At 31.8% G+C, this 26020-nt stretch overlaps 2 protein-coding genes across 17 annotated transcripts in view; one reads left to right on the top strand and one right to left on the bottom strand.

Moving 5' to 3' along the window:
- The window catches only part of LOC130452455 (probable tubulin polyglutamylase TTLL2), a 36269-nt gene extending 16350 nt beyond the window's left edge, over nt 1–19919 (top strand). Inside the window, exons 3-12 of the mRNA XM_056791743.1 lie at nt 4102–4215; nt 6139–6242; nt 6748–6910; nt 7512–7788; nt 8638–8840; nt 9807–9961; nt 10620–10786; nt 12976–13055; nt 14877–15050; nt 15690–19919. Coding sequence (XP_056647721.1) covers nt 4102–4215; nt 6139–6242; nt 6748–6910; nt 7512–7788; nt 8638–8840; nt 9807–9961; nt 10620–10786; nt 12976–13055; nt 14877–15050; nt 15690–15818 — 1566 coding nt within the window. The 3' untranslated portion in view covers nt 15819–19919. The remainder of the gene's footprint in view (nt 1–4101; nt 4216–6138; nt 6243–6747; nt 6911–7511; nt 7789–8637; nt 8841–9806; nt 9962–10619; nt 10787–12975; nt 13056–14876; nt 15051–15689) is intronic.
- Nucleotides 19920–21059: 1140 nt separating this feature from the next.
- Nucleotides 21060–26020, bottom strand: part of LOC130446240 (PDZ and LIM domain protein Zasp) — a 96408-nt gene continuing 91447 nt past the window's right edge. For all 16 annotated transcript variants that reach the window (XM_056782444.1, XM_056782479.1, XM_056782363.1 and 13 more), the window contains 3 exons: nt 25759–25879; nt 23701–23816; nt 21060–21582 (listed from right to left, as the gene is read on the bottom strand). In XM_056782444.1, the coding sequence (XP_056638422.1) occupies nt 21505–21582; nt 23701–23816; nt 25759–25879 (315 nt within the window). In that variant the 3' untranslated portion in view covers nt 21060–21504. The remainder of the gene's footprint in view (nt 21583–23700; nt 23817–25758; nt 25880–26020) is intronic.

Raw genomic sequence — 26020 nt, 5'->3', positions numbered from 1 at the left:
TTCAGAGAACTACTTCTTGAGGAATTGTAGAGAAGTCTTTAGATTGCCTGTAGACTATAGAGGATGTAACCTTCAAGGTTACGCAGTTGAAGACCCTTCCGTGGGAAGTAGTATTTGGCTCCAGTTAGAGATAGTTGGAAACACCTTCGAACTAATTCAATTCAATTAATTGAATATTAATAAAATACATTAGAAAACATCAAATACAAAGCAGAGATAAAAGCTGCAAATCTGTGGAAAGCCAATATGATTGCAGGTCTCAACTGTGGTCTAGGTTATGATGAGAGTTGTGGGGATTTTCCTGTTGATAATGCAGTGATTTAGATGTTGTTACCTTAGTTGTTAACTTCAACCTGGCAATTACAAAGCAACGAACATAAAGAGTAATTAATAGAATTCACTAAAATTGGCGTGAAAATAAATGTCTGGTATGCTCAGTAGATAAAGAGTACATTTTGAAATCGAGACTAATATTCTATTACATTTTATTCTAATAATGTTAGAAGTCCATAAAAGTTGATGTTTTTTGAGGTTAAAAGTGGCTATAAAACATGAGTGGCTACTGTGTCATAATAATTATTTAACGAAATAGAAAAATTATTCATACTAAGAACGTAACAAGCTGAGTGACATGTTACAAGGGAATATATAAAATGAAAATCAAAGTTTGTGCCTCTGAAAAGAAAAAATGACAATACTTAAAATATTCAGTAATAAATTCATAAGAACGGAGGAAAGAACAATCTCATCGTGCAATTATTTCTCTTTCAGTTTGACATACTATAGAAACAGAAAGACGGTCATTAGATGTTAATATCCTCAATATCTTTACACCCACAATGAATAAAGTTAATATTCAAATACAAAAATTTTTTATCATTCGAAAAAGATATACATAGGGTCACAATAAGTTTCACTTCAAAGTAGGAAAAAGAGAGAGAATGCAATGCTCAATCTATCCTTTCAAGACCACTTGTAATGGTTTTTAACCTTGAATGTTATAAAAAGCCAATATGAACTTAGTTGAACTGACGTGAGGACGAGGTTGATAGAAATTACAATAACAGATATAATATATTATATCTGTATTATACATTTAAAACTACGATGAGGAATTTATGTAAACATACAATTTGTAGAGCTGAAAAAATCGTGAATTTTTTGTTATTAATCTCAGAAGATCATAAACAGAAACCATATATAAATGGTTATTATAGTTGTATATATATATATATATATATATATATATATATATATATATAACAGAAGGATTATGTTTTGTTTACAAGGCGGCAATTTTTTCATTTCTTTTTTAAAATTCATTCACAGTATGCTGTAACCTTTTTGTTTAATCAATTTCCAATAGTGTTTTCATTTGTTGACGGTAAATTATTAAAGTGTATATAATCGGGTCTCTAGCAGCCAGAGTACTAGTAAATGATTTAATATCAACAGTTTAGTGCTTCGAGCATAGTTTAGTGTATTTTGTGTTAGTGCATAAATAAATAGGTAATTGAGAAACACTGTGTGTACAAATTCACATTTTGGAACTGATTTGCTGATTTAACTATCTCAAATAAGCTCATAAGAAAAGAAGAAATAAATAAATGGAAGAAATATATTATAAAACATATCTGGAAAATACTTGGAAAGAAAATAATCTGTTATTCTTATAGGTGTCGAGAATTCTGCAAGTGGTATGTTTTCAAATGGACACCATGTATATAATGGTGTCGTCAGCTTGAAGAAAATGTTTCAAAAATAGGTCATATCCCGCCCATAGAAGCATAGTAAAACATTTCATGTCAAAGGACGATTATATGTACAAAGAAATTAGTTACGTTAGTCATTTTCATTAAGATGACGTTTTATGGTATGTATTGTAAATTTATGGCATAGTTAATGGATGTCTTGAAATTAATTCTAAATATAAACCGTTTATCTAGACATCTATATTAAATTAAAATTTCATTAGTTATATTTAACTTATTCTGAAATTATTTTTCGTAGTTTCTGGAACAAATATGATATGTAGGATTTTCTTTTGCACACGCGCACTCGTTTATATGGTTTGTGTATTTATTGATATTCTGTTAATAAATTATCCCGATTTTAGATCTCTATCAATTGAAATACTGTTTAAATGCAAATAATATTGAAGATTCTACTACTTTCAGTCTTTATCAAAATATTTTTATAGGGACTGAGAAGGTCATGTTTCTTCATCATGTCTTCTTCATTATGCCTGAAAATTTTGAGACAACCCCTGTTTAAATCAATATTCAATATACAATTATCACTTAGTATTTAAAAAGTGTATTATTATTATTAGGAATAGGAGGTTGCCAGGACTGAATATTTTTTCTCGAAAACCTGAATTGAGACCAATGCACTATACTGTCATATTTAATAACTAATTTATTCCATTGGAACATCTATTATACGGCATAATGCGGCACTGAGTTGCACAAAGCTCCTTCGATTAGAAAACTACCAATTTTGCTATAAGAAAATATTCCGTTTATGGCTGATACGTCCACTCCGTTCCTGACGCACTTACGGTAAAAAATTAATCAAAAAACTTGTCCACTGGTATAGATCGAAAAGCCGGCCCTAATCCAATATGTTGCTGAAGCTATTTGGTAGACGCGCCAGGTAATTCTTTTGGATTCTGGTGACTTCGTGTTTTTAAAGAGACAATTTCTAAGAAGTAATTTCTGCTTGTTTACGACAAACTAGAGATTTGGGAGTTGAGGTTTCTAAAATGTGATGATTGATATTAAAATAAACTTTGAGTAACTGAACAATTTGATCACATCGGATCAGTGATAAGTCAACTAAAAAGTGTATTTGAATAAATTAGTTGTTAAGTATAGGTGAATAGTTTAGCGTGTAATTGTTAGTTAATAGTAGATGTATAAATAAATTACGTAAGTATGTATGTATACATTTATTTCACCCGTGTTGTGATTAAAAACTCTTTAAATGAAGAAGAGCATGATAAAATCATAAATACTTAGTTTCCAAAGAACTGAACTTATCTACCTCCCAAAAAGTTTATTATGCCCTTATTGAGTCGAAGCTCCGATATGCCCTTCCCTTCTGGGTTACATGTGGTGCGACTCAATTTAAACGAATCTTCAAACTACAAAACAAAGATGTTAGATATTTTCTCGGATTAAACAGCAGGGCTCACTGCTGGAACTTACGGCTATCCACTTAGGAACGTGGATCACGACCTTTGCCTACCTCCTCCACGTGCAGAATTTGTTAAGGGCTCATTATTTTATAATGCAAAAAAATGCACAATCATTTGCCAGTTGAAATCAAATCGGTGACTTGTATTCTAGTAATAATATTTAATTCCAAACATGCTGCATACTGGTTTAATTATTGCTATGTACTTATATACTAATTATTAGCTATTACTTATAACTATAATTTTGTTACTCATTGTGGTTTTCTTCTGTATATTGAAATTTTATTATATTTGTATCTTTGTTTAGTTATTTATATGTTTGTTTTTCAGTTTTTATAAGCGTTTCTCTATCAAAGTTACATTTTTTCGATGGAAACACCCTATATTTTATTGCATATTTGGAATTAGCTTGACTTCTTTAATATAATAATAAAGGAGTGTGACATGTTCTACAAGGTATTTAAAAAGATATAACCAATTTTTCATAAAAATCGTCCAATACCCTGTACAATAAGAGAGAATTTGGAGATATGTTGCGGCCAAAGCATTCAATTAGTGATAAGAATTCTGCAAAATTATTTATTTCCTTAATATTCATTGAATTTTATACGGGACGAATCAAAATATCAATACATTATTTTCTTTCAAATGAATCACCCTGTATTTTATGTGAGTATGGAAAAGTTTCACCAACATAGCTACTTCTTTTTTCAACAAGCACTTCCTATGAGTTTTCTATGCAAAACAATGAGTATGTATCTGTATCTAATCATTTAACAATTAATTGTAAGTTGACTATGTAAAAACACCCGATAAGATATAATTACTAATTTGCGAGAGAAAAGCTTTTACAAACAGTCAATTAATATCTCCTAAGCAATTTTTCTATCAATTTATTACAGGTCTGTCTAGAAAGAGGTTGGCGAGAGTACAACGGTGATACTGAAAGCTGGAATCTGTGGTGGAGAACTTCGGGGTTTCCTATCAGCCACCATAGAAATCTATATGCTTGGCAGGTAATAATTCCTTTGAACTTTCAAGAATACGAGATTGGATGAATCAATTTTAGCGAGTAGAATAACCTCCAACATTATTAGTTCATTCAGAGTTCTGAAAAGAATTTATTATCAATCGTATTTAAATAATTATATGAGTGTCAAATTGACAATTTGTACAAGGGTGGTTTCACAACAGAATATCAATTTAACTAGACACACTCTGTCCACAAAGTTTTGCCACTGACATAATCTCTTCATATTTAAAATTTCGGAAGTATAGTCATGTGAATATGGCGGACGAAGCAATAGCTTAGCTTGACCTGTGTATCTACGAGTTGGGTGGAATATAGCCATGAAAGCAAGTTCAACGAATAAATTCCATGTTTGTGACAGTATTTTTGTTTCTGGGGGTGTAGCGAAGATTTATCTACTGTCAAATACCAACGGGACTTGAAGTTCATATGAAAATATATATTAGTTTGAATTTTCCATATGATCGAGCTATTAATCAGCATTAAGCAATCACGTTACTAACTATATAGATTAATTCCACATTGGTAATCAATCAAGCAAAATAATGTGAAATACAGTAGTGGAGAAGAAGTGACTGATTCTGAGATACCTACTTTGATGATTTTTCTTCCCTCAGAATGAGATAATACAAGATATCACAAAGCAGGAGAACATATCCTATAAAACGCAACGAAATATGAGGCTCTTTCAAAAAAGAACTTGAAAGAAATTAGGAAATAAGGATTTTCTCAACTATATTTTACGACCTAATTAGTGCACAAATCCGATTAACGAAGTGGTGACGTTGGATGCTATGGACTTAATTTTGTCAAGCCACATTAAGTCCATTACGAGCAGCACTCTGTCTCTAACAATTACTTATTAGGCTCACATTAATGAAACTGATATCTTTTCATATGTTAAAATAGCTTTTCTAAGCCTGGTATTTTGTTTATTCATTTTTTATTTTTTTTCCGAAGGTTGTTGAACTAATTGTAATGGATTCGAAAATATTTGTGTCTTAAACATGTCATGCACTCAAATTGTTGGCTTTTCTTTTGTACCTGCAGAAATAAATCATTAGACTAAGAAGAGCTGACCTAGGTAACCTCTCCATTGATCCACGTCTTCCAATTCACCTTAAATAATGCGGTAGTACAATAACTTGCTGAAACCAAATAATGGGATTCAAGTTTTCTCCATCATTTTAATTTGGTAATGCCGCAATTAGGTCTAGAAGCACGGCCATACGAAGACATTTCAAATAACACTCGGCTGTTGAATTCCACACAAGAGTAAAGATCAAGAAACGTTTCCCTGACGATTCCTACCAAGCATCAAATTGTTATGACACTGTGTGTGTTCTTTCCTGATTCCACTAATGATTTTTCCGAACCCATTAATAACAATCGTTTCAATTCACTATACCACTTAAACAAAACGTCGCCTGCAACCTGAAAATATTATACTATATATAATATTAAGAAAATTTGGATTTTCTTACAATGCCTCTCACGAAATTTCAGACGTTCATTCCTGAGAGTTAATGAACAAGTTGGGATTTGTATAGGTGCAGTTTATCTTCATAAAACGTTGATAACAAATAGTTGACAACATTTCGTTGTAAAGCAATTTCTGTTGTGGTTGCGTAAGGTTTGTATTCTTACAACTGCAAAATATCGAGCTCTAAATCGTCGCTTATTTCTAATCTTCCAAATTTTCAAGCATTCTTCACATTCTCGTTTAAATTTAGCAATATTTTTGCTAAGTGTGTAGCTAGCTAGGAGGTTCTTCAAAATGACTTCTATTAAATAAAGCATATGCTTCTTCATGACTTCGAAGTATCATTTATTGGTATAGATTGGTGCATATGAATCAAGCGTTGTGTGTGTTTTATTCATTTATTTGCTGATAAAATGTATTTTTCAGTATATCAATCACATTCCAAAAGGATCTTCAATATGTAGGAAAGACAATCTAGTAAGATATTTAAGGTGTATGAGGAAAGTATATGGTTCCATATATGATTTCAGGTAAGTTCGAGAATTACTTAATATGAGATTTTTTTTTGTACATCTAGCTCTGAGTCATCCAATTGAAAAAAAGTGCAAATTGAAGGTATAGAGATACATCAACTGTAATAGAAATTTCCATAGACCTAATATTAGATTGAGTCAGGTATGGAGCTCTTTAAGTGAGTTCAAACTGCTGATAGAGAAAGAAAAATCATTCTTCATTTTTCTCTACTTTATTTTAATTGGGTCGCCTTTGAGAGGTGCGAACATCAAGAGAGGAAATTAATAAGTTTTTATTTGAATGGCGAGTGGAAAGAGATAGAGAGTCGTAAGCCGATGCTGTTTTTCTCTTCCAATAGTACAATTATTCCACTTACATAATAATTAAATTAGAAAATTCAAATCAACCCAAGATACTTCACAATCCATCTTGTGGATATATTCAGTGTAATTTCTTTTCTCCATTATTTTCCATAATTTCAATATGCATTTTACTTTTAAACAACTTATTTAATTATTTCAGCCCACATGGATATAATTTACCCTTAGAATATACAAAATTAGCAGCCGAATGCAGTAGAGCAAGATCGCATAGTAAGGATGATGTGAAATACTTTGAAGACAAACCAATTTGGATATGCAAACCCGTGGCTCAGAGCCAAGGACGAGGAATATTTTTATTCAGGGTGGGTATGCACTTTACGTGATTAGAGATTCATAATTATTTCAATTTTCAAAATTTTTACTGACTCAATTCGTTTAGTTAATGCTAGATATTGATAGATAGTCAGCACAAACGATAAAAGAAAATAGGTAATATATTCAAAACGTGAAAGTAGCTCAAGAGTTTGAAAAATGTACAGAGAAGCTAATTATTTAGAATGAACCCAAAGCGATTTCAATATGGAATAGGTATAACATTTTAGATAGATGATTTCATAGAATTTAATCCGAGTGAATAAATAAATTCATAAAAAATGTTCTGCCAGATAGCCGAAACCACTTTATTCGAATATTCGTTTAAAGAAGAGCGAAGAAGAACAATTTGTGATTCATTATATCGTATGGGTTATCAGAAGAGGAAAATGATACAAAAACATCTAAAAACGGGGAAAATAAGATTTAGGTACACGAAATATTCAAGAAAGGATTCCACACTGAAAATTGTACTTAAATTCACAATTATATTTTAAATTGCATGAATATATTTTTGAATACTTTTGAAAAAATCTATCACGTGTTGCCTTTGTGGCTCTATATTAACGAAGTTAATACATTTTGTTTCAGAAGCTTAGTGAGTTAAACTACGATACCAACACAATAGTTCAACGATACATAGAAAAGCCTCTATTAATCGGAGGCTACAAGTTTGATTTAAGACTGTACGTATGCATTCCTTCATACCATCCCGTTACTATCTACATGTACAGAGAAGGTCTAGCAAGATTTGGTACTGATAAATTTAGTCTCAATGATCTTAGAAACCCGTTTAGACACTTGACGAATTCTTCCATTAATAAATTGGGGCCTGGGTATACCGAAATGAAAGACCGAGTTGGTTCAGGTAATACAGTTTATCTTTTTTATTTAACTGAAAAGTTTTTTGCAATTGCAAGGCATTTTTGCCTTCAAAGACTAAACATTTTGTTTGTCATACACAAATACGCACACACACACACCCATGCACACTCACGCATACACACCCACGCACACCCACACACAAATATGAAGATTCTCCGAACTGCCCAACCTGAGAGGGGCACGTCTTTCTCATATACCCGCACTTCAACATGCTTTGTCACATCTGGGAAGCTGAAATAGGAGTAGGAGGGATGACTGAAAATATATTATCAACGTAGACTGGTCAGCAACGAGCACGTCCGCCGCTAAGGTGTTGAGGAAAATTCGCTCTGAAGAGATGAAAAGAAGGAAGGAGCAAAATCGAGACTCAGGAAGCAAGTGATGGAAGAGCAGTATAGGTTGATCCTACCTCCGCGAAGTAATGCATAACGGTTGTCCCGCGGATGAATGAGGGATCAAAGATAGAGTGGGTTTTTTACAATAAGCCCTGAAGATAAGTAACAGTATTTTGTACCAAAACTTGTATAATAAAAAAACAGACATACACAAACAATTTTCTCATAACTAGTGAGTTTGAACTTCATAAAATTAGGACTGGTCAGCTCCATATTGGATATAAACAATTTTCGAAAAAATCTGAATTTTGAGTATACTGAATAATTTTATCTATTTCTGTATTGTTTTTTCTATTACGAGAATGGAATGCCTATTTTGTATGCCTTTTTTCTACCTTACGTTGGGTAACTTGAAATTTGTGGATCGTTCTTTTCGCATACATGACAAAAATTTATATTAACGATTATCAAAGCCTGGAACTAAATATGTATTTCAGGTTGTAAGTGGACTTTACGCCAGCTTAGGAGATACTTTCAGCAAGCAGGAATTTTAGATTGGTTATTATGGCAACGAATCACATCCTTGGTTATACTAACAGTCTTAAGTCATGTTAATCAAATTCCACCGACTGTTAATTGTTTTGAATTTTTTGGTTTCGATGTACTCATCGACAGTTCTCTACGGCCTTGGTTGTTAGAGGTAAGTTAGTATTTTGATTTATCTATTCATATAACCAATAATAGCCTACTTGCCTATTTGAAGTAATAAGCAGGGATTTTAGTCTTCTGCTCAGCAATATTAAACTTTTTAAATTTGTTATAATCATAACTGAGAAGATTGATTTTTAAGATGTAAAATTTTGATAATTTCTCTATCTCAAAAGTTTAAAATATAAATTCAAAATGCCTATTACTCACATAATATGCGAATATTAATCTTTTAATTTTTATTTGAAAAGTCTTAGGATGCTTTGTTCAGTAATGGCATAATTATTTCTATGGAGTGAACTTAAATTTCTGTTAGAGAATTTTCAGCTTCTGTTTAGAATAATTAACAAATAAATTCCAAAAATTGCAAAAAAGATGTCATTCGATTTGTATTGTATCTAGAAAATTTGAGGAAAGGTCCGTGAAGGCGATGGAAAAATTTCAAATGTTATAAATAATTAAGTGGAGATTAATTTTTTCCAATATCTCGAAAAATAATGGATTTTTTTTGAATTTTAAACGAAGATCAAAAGAAAACAGTAAATTTACAAGTTATGACTTCTCAAATAATATCAAAAAAATATAAATTTTTCAGAAAAATTTTTAACTTCACCAAGAGAAAAAAATCTAACGTTTTAGTTCAATAATTACTGATGTTTTTATGTTAACTCTCATTTAGGAAAATCCAATCTTCCACTTTAACATTCTTCATATCTTTATAAACCTACTGAAATATGAAAAGTATAAAATATACTAAACACGAAATCGTTACAGAATGAAACTTGAAAAATCCCGACGATGGACCTAATGAACTTATGAACCAAGTTATTTTAATATTATGCCGAATAATAGAAAATGTTTGTTTTTATATGTTTTTTTTTCTTTTATTACTTCTCATACTTCACTAATAATGTATGGAAATGGATATCAAATATCAAAGTATTCACCATTTTTTAAGGTAAACCTAAGTCCTGCCCTTAGTAATGATTGTGATGCAGATAGATTAGTGAAAAAGCCCATGCTTCATGACATGTTCGATTTACTGGGATTACCATTATACAATACAGGACTGGCTGTTTTTGATATATTTTCCGATGAACCGGTTGATGACAGGTATGTAAGCTAAGAGTTACACGATAGATTATTTTTTAAAAACTAAGAAAAATTCGTAATTCAAAATATGATATAACTATTGGGCCAGATCATTGATCTTTATTTTTTTTTCATGTATTTCTTGTATCTGTTGTTTTTATATTTTCTAATTTCACATTCAACAACTTATGGGACTGGTTTCATGAAACAACTAGTTACAATTCTATAGATTCATGAGTGGAAATGTTTCACCAAAATTGGGCATTCTAATTCCAAAATTAACTGAATTTTATATAAGCTTTTCTTCTCCTATTTGCCCGTTTTGAGCTAACTTCTTTGAACTGTTAGCTGTTTATTAGAGTCGCTCATACTCTCCGGTTCTATAAGCTCAAAATAGAAGGAAGTTTCTGAGTCACTACGTAGACACAAGGTTGAACAGCTCACGGATGTGATTTAATTTTTGAAAACTATGATATACGTAATTATTATTTTATAACTTTTAACCTAAACACCTTTAGTTCGAAATTGAAGGAATTTCATTCAAACTTCTATCTCTCCTTAGAGTCCCACAATTCTTTTAATTGGAGGACAAAGATGTAGAAGATACTTAATGCGCAAATTTATCATAAATTGTTTTAAAATTTAGCAAAACAAAAATTGTGTGTGATGTTATTTTCAGGAATACCGATCAAGAAAATAAAAATATGTCTCTGATAAATACAATATCAGTGGTAAACGCAGCAGGTAGGTGGAGAAGAAAACAAAAGAAAATGTCTGCGACATGTTCTAGATCCAGTTCTGCTATACGAGTAAAAAGTAGAGCAGCATCTGCCAATAGTTCTCAAAGTAAGATCCTCATTTTATACAGTTCACAATTCAATATATCTAATTCTCAGCATATGAGTTGAAATGTGAAATGAAACCCTTTTAGTGACAAGAAATTTCTAAAAAAATTCAGAAGAACCAGTCAAGTATAATGAATTTTCAAATAATGGCGCCATATCAAATCTATAGATCCATAATAAGGAAATAAATATATAGTAACGATATCCATAATCTTTCAAATAGATAGTCAAATGACTTGAATTATGATGATGTAGTTTTAATGATGTTGAAAACTTTTTCGAAACTATAGCAAAGATTCCGAAATTCGAAACAATATTCATTGTCACCCATAGAACCAAAAGCTTTCTAAATTATTCGTGTTCAATTATGTTATTCGAACAATAAGAAATAAAGTTGAAGCAACTAGGAAGATATGAAAAAAAAATACAAATTCCGCTCAAACTTAATATAACTGGTATCTAGGAATTATTTGAAAAATTTTGTAAATTTTTATTCTATCACGCTTATTAGTATCTTTATTAATAATATTTTATTTACTTTACTAAACAACAAAGTTTTCATCTAATTATCAGAAGATAATAGTTCCTATTTGACCAATTAACCTTTAGATTACCGTATCTAGAGAAGGTGCTAGACTAAATATGACAACAGTTCCGGGGGAAGTGGTTTCCCCACTTTCTAGCCCGATCTTCCTCGAATGAGTTCGACGCTCAGTATTCGCTTCAGGCAGTAATTTGTTTTCACTAGGAAAGGAAGTTACCGCCCATGGAGATTCATCGACAACTGACTGAGTTGCATATTCGTTCAAGTACGTCCCAATTGGTGCAGCGCTTTTGCTGTGGCTTGAATGTTTATGATAAAGGACGGTAAAGAAGACCACCGGTTTTGGATGCAATTGTCGGGAAGTTCAATATTCAGCTGCTCAAAGATATGAGAATCCCTGTCAGTGGACTTGTTCAACGCATTACTGAAGCCTCCCCTGGAACAATTCAAAGAACTATAACAGACACGTTGTATTATGGCGAGATGAGTGCTTGATTTTTTCCCCAGATGGTGACTGACGAAGATAAATCCTCGAAACAAAACAGCAATCTCGTCAGTGACGGTTCATGGCCACTAAAAATAGTCAGTAAGACTGATTTTGACAACTGCGACTTGGAATCGAAAAAGAGTACCTCCGATCAATCTTGGGACGACAATAAACTTAAACAGATATTGTGAAATATAGACTTGACTCTGGCAAACTGTCCAGAATCGCCGAAAAGGAGAACTTACGGAAAGAGTAGTATTTCTTCTTGACAACGTTCGACCTTACAGGAGGTTTTCAAGAAACTTGGGTGGACTGTTATGCCCCATCTACCGTACATATCCGACCGAGCATGCTAAAGGTGGACAAACACTCTGAAATCAGATAAGAGGCCATACGGTTCCTCAACGCATTGGCGGGAGACTTCTTCGACTAGGAATACAATAGCTAGAGCACCATATTCAACAGTTTCAGGCTTTCCATTAATGTATAAATTAATAACAAAGAACAATGTTTTCTATATGTGAAAAATACGGGAACAGTACTTTTAGTACAAACCTCATTCATAACATACCCGTACTTTTGTCATTCTCAGCATATTCAATTTGAATAACTCTTGACCAATTGCACCAAAATGCCATTTTTCAGTATATTTTTAATGTATCTACTTTTACTTGAATTTTATTGTATTATTTCTGGTTTTATACCTTGAAATAGTTTAAGAGTTAAGATTTAACAGTTTTTTCAAGAAAAACTATATTTTCATTCACGCCCCTAATGAGATTCAATCTACCAGCTAACTTACTACAAATCTATGATATTCTTTTGTCTTTTTTGAAAGACTGAAATAGGTCGACACCTTGATATATTCACCCTTCTCCTGAAACTAATTTTCATTCAGAAGAAACTCAGAATCAATACGACATCATCAACAAACTATGAGTAGTTGTCACGAAGCTAATGAATGAAATTTCATTCTGATCAATTGTATAATCTGGAAATTCGAATTCGATTTCAATGTTATTGTCTCAATTGACTGCTTTTTATGTTTATGTGATTATCAAAAAGGTTTAATATCAAGATATACCACAGTGAGATTCTTTCCTCCTTTGTTATTTTGTGTGTGTTTTTCATATACTTTCACCGCTGTCATATTTTTCAGGAACTTACATAACATTGCCAAAAGTTCACGTAGATGTTCGTGCAGTAGCTTCACCCGTGCATAATGGAAATACTAAACAGGTAAGTAGTATTTAGATTAGGTTGAATCTTCTGTAATGATAATAGGAATAAGGAATAAAATATATGGAAAATGATCAGCTAAGCATTCAGTTACATTTTGAAGGGCTATGTAATTTCAGCACATTTAAAAGCATAAATGTAAAAATGTTAAAAATGAAACGGTTCAAGAGAGCTTTGGCTATAAATCGCCTCCAACGTGGCATAGACGTATGAGAAAAAATAAATTGAGTGAAATAAACAAATAACATCAATCAATAAAAAAAACAAAGCTTTTCTTATATAGTAGGAAAATAGGAGTAAAGAATCGACAAACATATAAATGGAATCAAATATCGAGAAATTGATCTAGTTGCCGGAAGAACTTAACGTCTAAAAAGGGTCAAACTTCTGATTTACTACCCATTATTTAAAATATAGTGTATTAATAAAATTATGTAACTTCATAATATTTCGATTTTTTTAAGGATTGCAGAATAAAATTGAATAAAACGTTCATCATGGGAGACTGAAATTATATTGATTCTGGTTGCTATTCAAATTAATATCAATTTTAATTAGTTAAATTATGAAATAAATTGAATTTTTATAGGTCTAGATTAGATGAGACTGTTATGAATTATGATGAATATTTATTAGTATTTACAGGTTATGTAGTAATTAGTGAAATTGAATTTTATGGGCTAGGTAAATGTTTGTCCAAGAGACTACTCATCAATTAGATAACCTCCCACAAACGAGACAGCAAATTATACCCAGATACATGCTCGTTGGCAGAACATGTTTTTTATGGAAGTGGTTGCTTGGATTATTAAGCTGCCAAAATTTTAAAAAATCAAAATAACTAAAAATCGCCTGTTTTTATGAACCACACATATTGCTCAATACTATCATTTTATTAATTATAAAATTCATTTAAATAACCTAGGTGGCATATATGCATATCTTTAAGATTTTGAAAAAGGAAGCTATAAAAATTGAACGAAATTTGTAACGACATAACCTATCAAAATTCAACATCACTCGTAATAACCTAAGCTCAATAGCAACAAAAATCAATAAACTTCATATTTATGTCTCATTGTTATTCTATTGGTTTGTTTTTTGGGAATAAATGATTTTAAAATTCCATGAAAATTACATTTCACCTCAATTCTCGTTTAATCGATGTTCATTTTTTTAACTTCACTGAATTACAAATAAGATAAAAAAATTCATTCTCCAGTTATTAAAAGCTTATAAGGAATTCCGCAATTCATTTTTTTTGTAGATTTTGTCTTTTGCAAAATGTTGTTTACATAACTGCATTTCTTATTGCAGGATATATTTGACTTCTCAACAGATATAATTACTTAGATCTATTCAAATTATCTTCTGCAAAGAATGATTGCTAACAGTGATACCTAAATACACACATTGTGTTTTATATTTCCAAATCCATCTAGGATTACTAAAATGGGGATTATTTGGATATCCATTAGAAGACTGTCGCAAATTTCCATTCTGCGGCTATAATTATCCCCAAATTATTCTTATATTAGCATTACTTTATGAGGATGAAACTCGATTTTGTCAATAGTTATACAGATGAAACCTACAAATTTTAAGAACAACAAAAACTGTAGCGTCACTCAAAAAGTGATATGGCTCTAGCATTGTCATCTTTGTATCAGACACTTGACTTTTGAGTGATGTTCAACTACTTATTAGTAGTATGAAAAACTGCAAAAACTACAAACCAAGCAAGCTGCACCTACTTTTACTGTCATAACATTTGAAGAAAACACCTTAATTCGATAATATTTTATATAATTTCGTTTTTAGGGCTGTGATGATTTCAAAAAATCAGAATCAAAATCTTGGGGAAATGGAAGAGATTGGAATTACCCCAAATCACGTGAAGGTGGATGGATTCGTATTTGGCCATTTTCCTTAGAAACTCCCAATAAAAATAGTACTTATGGCAATAATGGACATATGAAAAATATGGTTAATGAAGTGAGTGTTTCCATAAATCTATTGAATAATGTTTTACATTATTTTATCATCTAGTTAACTTCCCGAAATCTCCTATTTAACATTTTGAGTAAACATAAGTTGATGAAAAATTTCAACTCGAAACTACATCGTTATTATTTAAAACCTCATACGAGTAAAGAATAAACCGTAAAGCGGAGGATTTCCTCACCTGAAAGGACGCGAAAAAATATATCCAGTAAATCCAATCACACCAGTTACCATGGTGTCGTCTTGAGAGCAAGTATGCTTCAGAGCCTCTGGTATCTTGCACCACAAATTTAAAGCTTTGAACAGCAGCTACATTTACCTCATTGCATTGAAGTTTGATGGCTCGTAACAGACGATCTACCGGCTATAAACATTAATTGTTAAACAATATGAGAAATCCCAACCCTAAAACCACATTTTTTGAAAATATATTCTTATCAGGGAATACGCCACATTTACTACGCCAACTCCAATTACGTTATAATTTTCTACCTATCCTTTAGAGGGATCTTTGTTTTTAAATCATCTTGTAGTTAAGATACCAGTATTTGAGTAAAATATTTGACAATCGTCATAATTCAATTCAGGAATACATTTTCCACAAATGACTTTTTACTCTTACTGTTGCAGGTTATTAAATTCACGAAAAAAGCCAAAGAATTGGCCAGAAAACATTCTATGGCTTCCGAATGTCAGCTTAGCGAATATCTACAGGCAGACATGGAGATGACTGGGGATATATGGATTCCTCCAGTTTAGAAATTCTGCTTAAAATTTTAGTCTATAAAATGTATACCAAATTCAACTTAATGTGATGGTAAATCATAGATAAAAGAATTTATTGTGGATTTCTCGAATTTCATTGTCTTAAGTTCATACAGGGAATCTATTTGATAAGGAATATGGAAAACTGTGTCATACTATTTTTTAGAGAGAGAGAGAGAGAAAGAAAGTTAGGTTTTAGGTTTGCAATCAAATTACATCAACTTTCTAGTGATGATGAGCACAACCCTTAAAATTTCATAATTAGAAATAGGGAAATAATTTATTTAAAAGATCGTTTAGCTAGTCCTTTAAAACATATTTCTTGTATCAAATGGTTTGTACTAGAACAAAATTAATAGAAGGTGAGTTATGTTTGAGACATCGATGGTAATAGAGTCACCTCTCAATCTCCTCTATAACATGAAACCTCTACATGTAGCTGTTATTTTTCATATAAATCTTTAAAACTGCGATGCTGTGTTTAATAACAATCAACCAGGGCTGCTTTTTAAGTTTATATAACAAATGAAATAGAAGCGAACAAGTTCGAAACAAAGTATTCAATAACTTTTCTCAATATAAAGTTAATATGTTTTTGCATACGATCAAATCAATTCTGGAAATATTTTTCCACTCTTAGATCATAGGATATAATTCTGAAAGTTCTCGACAGCTTCTTTAGTTGATGAAAATCGCTGTGTGCGCATTTTTTCTTTGACAGTAGAGAACAGGAAAAAGTCATTAGGTGATAAATCAGGTGTATATGATCAATCATACCGTTGAACATCGTGTTACTTACATAAGGAAACTATTTAATATCTTATCAAATAAAAACAAAAATATTAAATAGTGCAAAGTGGCCACCTTGCACTTCCACACACTTTGGAGTCTAAGGAGGATATTTCTTTGAACTTGGAAGTGCATTCCAAGATTTTGCCTTATATAATGGAAGTGAATTGTATCGATCATTTCGTTCCTTGTGTTTACCGGTGTTCCATATACCAATGAATCCATTGTATTTAATTCATGGAAACGTAAAGGCCATGCAAATGGATCACCCCAACCAATCCACCCATTGGGAAAAATGTTATTAAGATAATTTTTCACACCATTTACGAAGTGGAGAGAGAAGCTCCACATACTATAAAAAGACATGTCACAAAACAGACCACTGGATGGAGTAATAGAAGACTACAAGCTGATAAGTACAATTATTACCAAAGATGTCCAAATATTGGTATACGTAGATTATCTGACGATAATAACAAGAAGTGTATAAATCCTGAAGGAAACAATCTTGAAGATCGAACAAGAGGCTAGCAATAGGGAAATATATATTCGAGGGAATTAACAATTCCAAATACTTAGGAATAACTGTTATCAACCAGAAATGAGAGGATGATCAACGATGAGAGGAAATCACTCGAAGGATCCACGGTCTATGCAAAAAAATTAGTGGATATACCAAACTGAAAATTTACAGAACAGTATAAGAATAAGGCCTACAGTAACCTATGGAGGAGAAACGATGAATTTAACAAAAGCTGAAGAAGAAAAACTTCGAAAGAAAAATGATATATATGGAGCAAAAAAGGTAGGTGACGGACAATATAGAATCTTTATGAACACTGAAATTAGAAAAATCTTTAATGGAGAAACTATTACCATATAGTAGCGAATAAGATGGCAAGGATACATATAAAGAATGAAAAATAATAGTAAAGTTAAAAGAATAACAGAATGGTAGCCCTTAAGTAACCGGCTCAGAAAAAGACGTAACAATTAATATAAACAAAATGGGAGCCCTTAATTATTGAATGTTCAGCTGATTATTCATATAACTTCATTTTCCTAATTTGGTATCTAAAATAACAATACCAATGGGATAATCCATTGTTCACCCACTATTGTGTAAAGTGAGTCAATTCTACTTTCTCAAATCTCATTCAGTTCGCTCTCCATTATTAGTACTAAGTGCATTAAGATTATTCTTCCAGCTGAATACTAATTCAATACCGAAACTATTAGATATTAAAACAATGTAATCCGGTGAGCCTATGTTATAAAAGAAAATTTGGAACAACTAAGATGGTTTGGTCAATAAAGAAGAATGAGAGAAGAACGAGTAATATGGGAGATATATGAAGTAGGCACTTACAAAACATGGAAGGGGGATAGAAGATGAACTGAAAAGAAAAAATAAAAGTAACAAGGAAAAAACAAACCATAAGATGGCAGGACGTAAAACAAAGATAGGATAGGAAAGAATGAAAATAGTTATCGAGAAAGGAGCTCTCGCAATGACTTAACACATGAAAGGGTAGAAAGGCATCAAGATTGAGAAAAAGTAAAATATATCATGAAATTTGGTACTATATTTTCATTTCAACGTAATATGTGTAACCTTGCCTGAAATTTCAATCTCCTATTCAATTCATTCCAATATTAAACCTTTTAGGCTTCGCTAAAGCATTCTTATAATTCATTCCAATCATTACCTTTCATTTAATGTAACGAAACAGGGTCTAAATGACACCAATGTTTTTTCGCATTCATGTTTGGGTGCCACCGAATGTACTATTTATTTCTATTATATTTTTCTGTAGAATTTTCAAATTCATCACATATATTCTCAACACAAAGTTTTGCGAGAACATAGGAAAGTTTCTATATTTCCATTGATATTTAATATTGTTACGTAATGGTATTTAAAAGTAAAAGATTATTCTTCTAATTTCGATAAATGTAGCCTGTATACTGCCTATGCAATGCCAAAATAATTGTTAATTAAATTTGATAAAACTATGCCTTTGCACAATAATATTTTATAGAATAGACTAGCCAATTATAGGATAATATCATTGAATTTTTTATAGAAATTAGATCAGAAAAAATGTTACAAGGTTAACGGAATTTTAATTCCAAATTGTCACATTGTCACTATTTATTCAGTTTCGTACATATGAGGGTTGTCACAAAAAATTTCCGTGAGAACTAAAATAAAACTTACCGCAACAACAAAAAAAACAGAGCAAATAAAAACAGATGGAACATAGAAAAGCAAAAAGATGGAAATAGGAATTCATTTAAAACTGGATAGACTTTTGAAGAAACGGACATAAACGTGATCTGGAAAAATATGGAGAAAAGTATTGTGGATACAACAAATAGAATCGGTTGGAAAATTGCTGGCAACAGTTTTTTCCGATAGTCATAGTTATTGAAAATGGTCGATAAGCGCAATCTCATGACTATCGAAAAAACTGGGAGAGTAATCCACATAAATGGTTGATAAGAAGAAGGGAGAAATTGAAAAAAAAAACGACCGCATTTGAAGAAAAAGAAATACTCTTCCAACAGGACAACGCACCTTATCATACTTCAATTATAATGTGTACATACTTAAAAGAAGACTATACTGGATAATATAAATAATTAGAGAAAAAAATGCCATGATTCTTTGTAAACTTGGTTATTGAAACTCGTTATCGACGGGTTTGAAATATAGTATCTAAAGTAGTAGAACAAAAGAGTCGAGAAGCATGAAATATGAAGCATTTTTCTGATCTATTTTCACTCTCATAAACAAATATATTTTCTAGGATTGAATTTGTTATCAATTGCCTACGAGGGTTACTAGTTATATTTTTAAAATGAATTAAGCACATATTTAGTATCGTAGCTGATTTCACTACACGTGTTTCAACCAATTAATTAACTTCAATTTTCTATTTAAACGCTAAGAGAGCTTCATCTCGTGTTAAAAAATTATTGCATTATCGTCTCATAACGAAGGTCTAAGAAGATTTGATACTATGAAAGATTTGGTATTAAGAATCTGTAAAAGGGTATGAGGGTATTCACATAAGAGTTAGCATAAAGCATTTTTCGTTCTGCTCCAAAAACGGCAGTATTTATAAGACAGGAACGAGTCACTCTGTGTTTGCAATTATTATCGTTTGTTCCACATTCCATCAATTATTACTATACGTATTAGTAACCCTCGTATGGAGAGAATCAACATTTCATCTTTCTTTTATTCACAAAATTTAAGCAATAATTGTATGTTAAAATCTGTTGAAATAAAATTTTTGTCTCAAATTATTGGATTTATCATTGAAACGATCATAGCTTTTGATATCGATAATTTTTTAAAAAGCGTAGCTAGTGTATGCACTGGTAAAGTACCTCTTTTGAACAGCCCGCGTAGATGCTATGGTACTGCCGTCTAGATATATCTTCAATGGCATCGAGCTTATTCAATGAATCTGTGATTTCGCTACTTCCCCCTTCCATCAATGGTGATTAGGGACCTGTGAGTGATTTTCTCTTACTCGACTTAATTCGTCTTTCTCCTTCTTGAACATGATGTGCTAGTGACGAATCCTAAGAAACACCTGAGCCAACTAAAGTGTTTTCTTGTTTTCTATTATGTGTTTTTTATGTCTACTAGTGCACAGCATTCGATTGTAATACTGACAGTGCTGCGTCAATAGTGGATTTCCTTTAGCAGAAATCATACTTTTGCTTTTCAATTATATCTTTTTGAATAGTCTGTTTCTAATCAGTGCTTCTAGAAACTTACTTAGCGAGCTTAGCATGCATAATTGTCTTTATATATTGGGATCTTTTTTTGAGATCAAGATGACCTTGGTACACCTTCGAGTTGTCAAAAAAGTGTTGTCTTATCAGTAGAACAATCATCATGTATTTGTTTCAGTTTGGTGCGCACTTTGGTAGTATCTTTATAGAGTCTGAATGAATGCCCTCTCGCCCTGGCGCTTTGCCAATTTGGGATATATCTAGGCCTTCACAGTGTACAAACCTAAGATTACTTGTAGTGCTGCCTTAGTAAAAGATAGTAACTCGACTGTTATTACCAGACAAGCCACCATTTTCAGTTTATCTGGGTTGTTTCCCCAATTTTGGTTTTTGGTCTAATGCAATCAATGATATTGTTGCAGACACTCGTGTACGATTGTTAAGGCTGAGATAGAAAAGGCCAACGTGTATTTGAAATGAAAATGAAATTATGAATTATGAAAGAAGCACACGCAAGGAATGTCCAGAGTTATCGGGGGATCGAGGTCTGAAGTTAAATTGATCGTGCACTCATGGAAGGGATATTTGTCTACTTAAAAGGGTAGGAGGTGGTTGATGTAGGAAATACCAAATCGGAAATCAAATGATCTAAAAATTTTAATCTTCTGAAATTTAACAATTAAAACTCGTAACTAGCTTAATATATATTTATTTATATAGGGTGCTAGACAAACAGTCCATTACGTGAAATCAATGGCACAAATCACAAAAAATATTCAAAACACTTACAAAAAAACCCTTCAATTTTTTTGTCAAAATTTCTCAAAAAATCTCTAGTCTAAGAACAAATTTACAGTAAATTCTAAATAAAATAAATATTTTTGGTTGTGAATCTTTTGTACACCTATAAGTAGAAGAGAAAAATAAATAATATACAGAATGTCTTAAATATAGTATTTAAGTATAATTCAGAACAAGAAGACAAACTGTATCAGATGACGGCTACAAGCTAGTGTTATATTAAAATTAAACAGTAAGAAAAATAGATTTTTTAACACAAAGCTCGCGATAATTAATACATTAAAGAAATACAAAGCAAAATATGGTAACAATAATCATATCAAGATATTTCAGCGTCTTAACGGGCATGGTTTTTGCAGAATGGGCGTCCTCCTTTGGCAAAGAAGCTCTGTCCTTCGAGATTCTTCTTACACATCTGGAAAAAATATATAATTTTGAAAACGCCACTAAGAAAATAATAGGGTGGAATGGAAAAATTTTCATGATGTTGATGGCACTACAACGATAGCCACTATTCTAGTTGAGCCGAACTTGATGCACGTTTCCTATGTGGAATTTGTGAATCGAAGCTCTGTTTATCAGAGTTACTGTTTAAAGTTATGAATGTTTAGAAATAAATAAACTTTCCAAAAGAATAAACTTCGGACGGCCACTTACCAACAAGTATGATGAAATTTTGCATTTGATCAATTAAGCTAATAAGACATCGCTGACGCAATGGTTATTAACCAATACACGGTTAGGAATCATTTGAAAAACGGCTTCATATATTCAGGGTGAGCCATAAACACATATTATTTAAACAAATGTTCGCTCAAAATAAAGAATATGAAACTGAGAATTATTTTTTGGAAGTAATATCAACCAAGTGGCCGCCGTTTCTGTACTAACATTCGTATAATTTGGCCCCTAGATTTTCGGAATCTCTTAGAAACATAGCATCTGATAAGAGATTTTCCTGGTTTATTCGGGTAGAGTCAAATACGAAATAACGAATCCTAAGAAAAAAATCGGCTCGAGATAGATCTTAGCTTGAAATCCACGATAGAACAATTTGGAAACATTTCTTTCACTATGGTAAACTCTTGTTAGATGTATGATCAATTGCGGCAGGTACAAAATTATATCCTAAGGAGATGTTGCCATCCTAATCGTTAATTTTGAAGAAAATTCCGAGGCAAAATTTCCTATAATTTTCATTATCGAAACTTTTCAGTATCAAACAAAATTTGTGGGAATTCAGTTTAGTTTATTAATGACTTCAAATCGCTACCTACCATCTACTTTAAGGAACATACGTGAATTCTCAAGTTTATGGAGAACCAGATTATCAGAACACTCGGCAATATTTTTAACGACGAAAAACTAAATTTTCTGTTGCAATAATTACATATTCAATTATCTTAGCGAAAACACCTAATGAAATACCTAGTGCTATCTATCAGAAACATATTCAGGTTTGATGAGTAATTGAAACAAAAGCTGTGAGGACTCATATCAAAAACAAATCATTAAACCACTAGCGTATGACATTCGAGGAATATAAGAGAATAAGACACAACACATGAAGTCTAAAAATGAAATATACTGGTTGATTAGAAGGTACTGACAACATTCTACTAAAAGACAAGGTATCAACAGATTTTGAAAACCTGGACTGCACTTTAAACTGTAATTATGGAGAAGTACAATCAAAAACAACTCAATATTATGGAACACTGCAGGAACTTAGTATTTTCCGTATGGAGATGTGCTTAGATATTTGTAGTATTTTTCACCATTTAAGAAAGTTCTGCATACTTTCCATAAAGATTGGGGCAAATTGAGTTTTCTTGAAAGAGATTTTGCAGTTTGGTACATTATTGTCTTCGTGTTGTGGTAGACGTTGTGAAAGACACAATCGAACTTCATGATACACCCTGTTTCATGGTTCGAAATAAACTGTTAGGGTCAGGTATAAACCTAAGGTGAGGGCAATTCTATTGAATCTTATATTATTAACTGGAGGATACTCACTTTTTTAGATCGCAAAGAATTCTATATCTCCAATTCAATTATACCCGAGATGAAAATAAGAAAGTCTGCAAGAGCCATAGAAAAAAGTTATACAAAAATTCGAACCTTCTTCTATACGATTTTCTACTGATACTGAGGCTCCGAACACCTGATCTTGTTTGAGTGAAATTTCAGTTTAAAAGAAATGACTAAATTTCAAAGATTCATCACAGGTTATATTTAGCTTACAAACTTACTCAATTACTGAGATTAAAATAAAAATTTTGTTATTTGAATCATTCATATAATTAGAGAGTAAAAAACTGAGAATTACTCCAATGATTGGACATGGTTGATGATAATATGTGTGTTATGTGGTGAGAATTACATCTTGATGCTTGAAGCGATCATAAGATATTGAAGACCACCAATAACTTGTAGCATGCCTGTTGGCTTGTTACGTTTTTCTTCAAACATTTAATATTCCTTCGGTATAGATAGATCGTGATTATAATAAGAAAATATTGAAATCACTTACCGTGCAGTTGAAGCACTGGCTATGGTAATTGTTGTTGAGAGCCTCTACCCAACGATCACCTGCTTCAATCGGGAATGCACAAGCGTAGCATTTAGTTGTGAAAAGTTCATTCCAATCTAAAAAAAGTTGATATTATCAAGTGGATAGCTAAGTCCACACAATTCATCATTGCAAAATAGAGAAAAAAGCAGCAGCAGGTATCCAAATATTTATGAAATAATATCAATTATATGGTCAAGTTATAACCTATACGAATATAATTAAATTAAGACAAGGAAAAATGTATTAACGCCTGGCGCAGACCTTCAAGTCGATATCTTGCAATGTTGCTCCGTTGCACATATATTTTTTTTATATTCACTCCATGATTCTATTTCCTGTACCCTCTTGTTTGATTCATGTATTACATGTCGTGTTCCTGTGCTATTACTGTCTGGTTGTCTGCGAAAGCAAAGCATGTATAGTAGATCTTGAAGAATAGCGTTGGCGAGTACCAGCTCCCTTATTATAAACCTTTCGTGGCAGTACATCCATCAGATAAATCCCAATTTGCTTTAACTTTTGTTAAATACTATTTTTGTATGTTCTTTGAATCTGTTTGTGATGATGTTTGTTTGTTCTAACGTTATCCACAGTTTGATTAGATTAGTGATACACTGTCTTATGCCTTCTGCAAGCCCAAATATAATAAATGGATTTATCGTCACATTGAATTTTATTCAATTATTTAACACAGAATAGGTGGTCAACTGTGGATCTTCCGGCCTTGAAAACAGTTTGCTCTTCCGCCCCAAAGTCCGTTTATTCCCTTTAGATTTTGATTTGCGGTAGTTTGCAGTACATTCTACTGATTGTACTAGTCATTGCAATACCTCTATTGTTGTGTAGTGCCTTTTTTGCGAATTGTCCACTTTATGGCGCTTTTTCATTCCCTTTGTACGTCCGCGCCATTCATACTATTACCAACGTATCTCTGCCGTAGAGCCGGTCCTGCCTAGATATATTGAAATTCTCAAATTTAGCGAAAAAATTCTCATATGACTCCTCATCTCTGAGTTATAGGTTCAAAGTTGTGAAATCAGAACTTATAATTGAGAATATTTTTTCTATCATTATGAATTTTCAATAGATGATTACTTATATCAATACAGTAGGTTTGACAGAATAAATAATTCTAGACAACTATCTGAATGCCAGGGACGGCTCAGGCCCAATGGTTGAAAATCCGTAACTTTTACAGGGGCAATCTAGGTAGCAGAAATGAATTTTCCAATAGATTTTTCAATAAAAAGGTACGTTCTTTTAACTCGATTAAATCTATGGTTTATGAGATATGTAGATTCTTGAATCGTTGTACATGTCAAAGAAACCGTTCGCTATAAAAAGAAATTCTGAAGAAAATTATCATAAATTGTAATTATTTTTTGAAAATACCCACTAATCAATAATGATCGTTATAAAAATCTTTTTTTATTTCATATTTATTAAGTTACCTCAGATAATTTTGTGTTGTGTGTGCTGTGAAGGTTTCTGTAATTGTAATAATTTTGTACTGTAATTAAGAAATGTGAAACGTCATCGTCATTTAAAATTTTAATTGATAAAACACTGATTGTTAAACTGAATAAACATCTGGATGCATTTCTCCTAAAATTGCGGAAATTGCGGGCAATGTAACTCAATACCTGCTGCCGAAAAAGTCAAGAAAAATACACATAAGGCGATTTTTTGGATTGATGTAACACAAAAAAATTAAGCGGAAAATGTTCTTATTTTATATTTCTCGAAAAAGTCAAGCCAATGGCAAAGGAAATCGTCAATGTTATGGTCCCATAATTCTATCTTGAAAGCTACCACAAATTTAAATCTAAACATTGTTATAAGTATATTTCATGAAAATATTTTTTAATGTGGTCATACGTAGAATTTTTTATGATACTCGTGCGTGAAGTACTTTGCGCACTTTTGCGTATAAAGGCACTAGCTACGCTCGTAACTTTTCTCCCAGTTTTTCGAAAATATCACAGCTATTCGTAAAGTTATTATTCAGTTTCTTACCAGCTTCGCAATATGGACTGCCGTCTTCCAAGAAAAATGGAGAGTTTCCAAAGAGTTTACCACAATATGTACAATTGAAGCACTCCGGATGGAAGTTCTTTCCGATAGCTTTCAAACAATCCTGAGAAAAAAAACAAATAGTTCCATTAATTATTCAATTGCATATAAAATAATTTCAACTGAGTTATATTTGTTTATAAATATTTAAAATAGATGTGTTATATATTGAGAGGAACAGAGCAGTTTATACAAAAATTAGAGT

Source organism: Diorhabda sublineata, chromosome 1 (assembly GCF_026230105.1).
Source record: "Diorhabda sublineata isolate icDioSubl1.1 chromosome 1, icDioSubl1.1, whole genome shotgun sequence".
Classification (NCBI taxonomy): domain Eukaryota; kingdom Metazoa; phylum Arthropoda; class Insecta; order Coleoptera; family Chrysomelidae; genus Diorhabda; species Diorhabda sublineata.
This window is presented reverse-complemented; position numbering and strand designations above follow the sequence as displayed.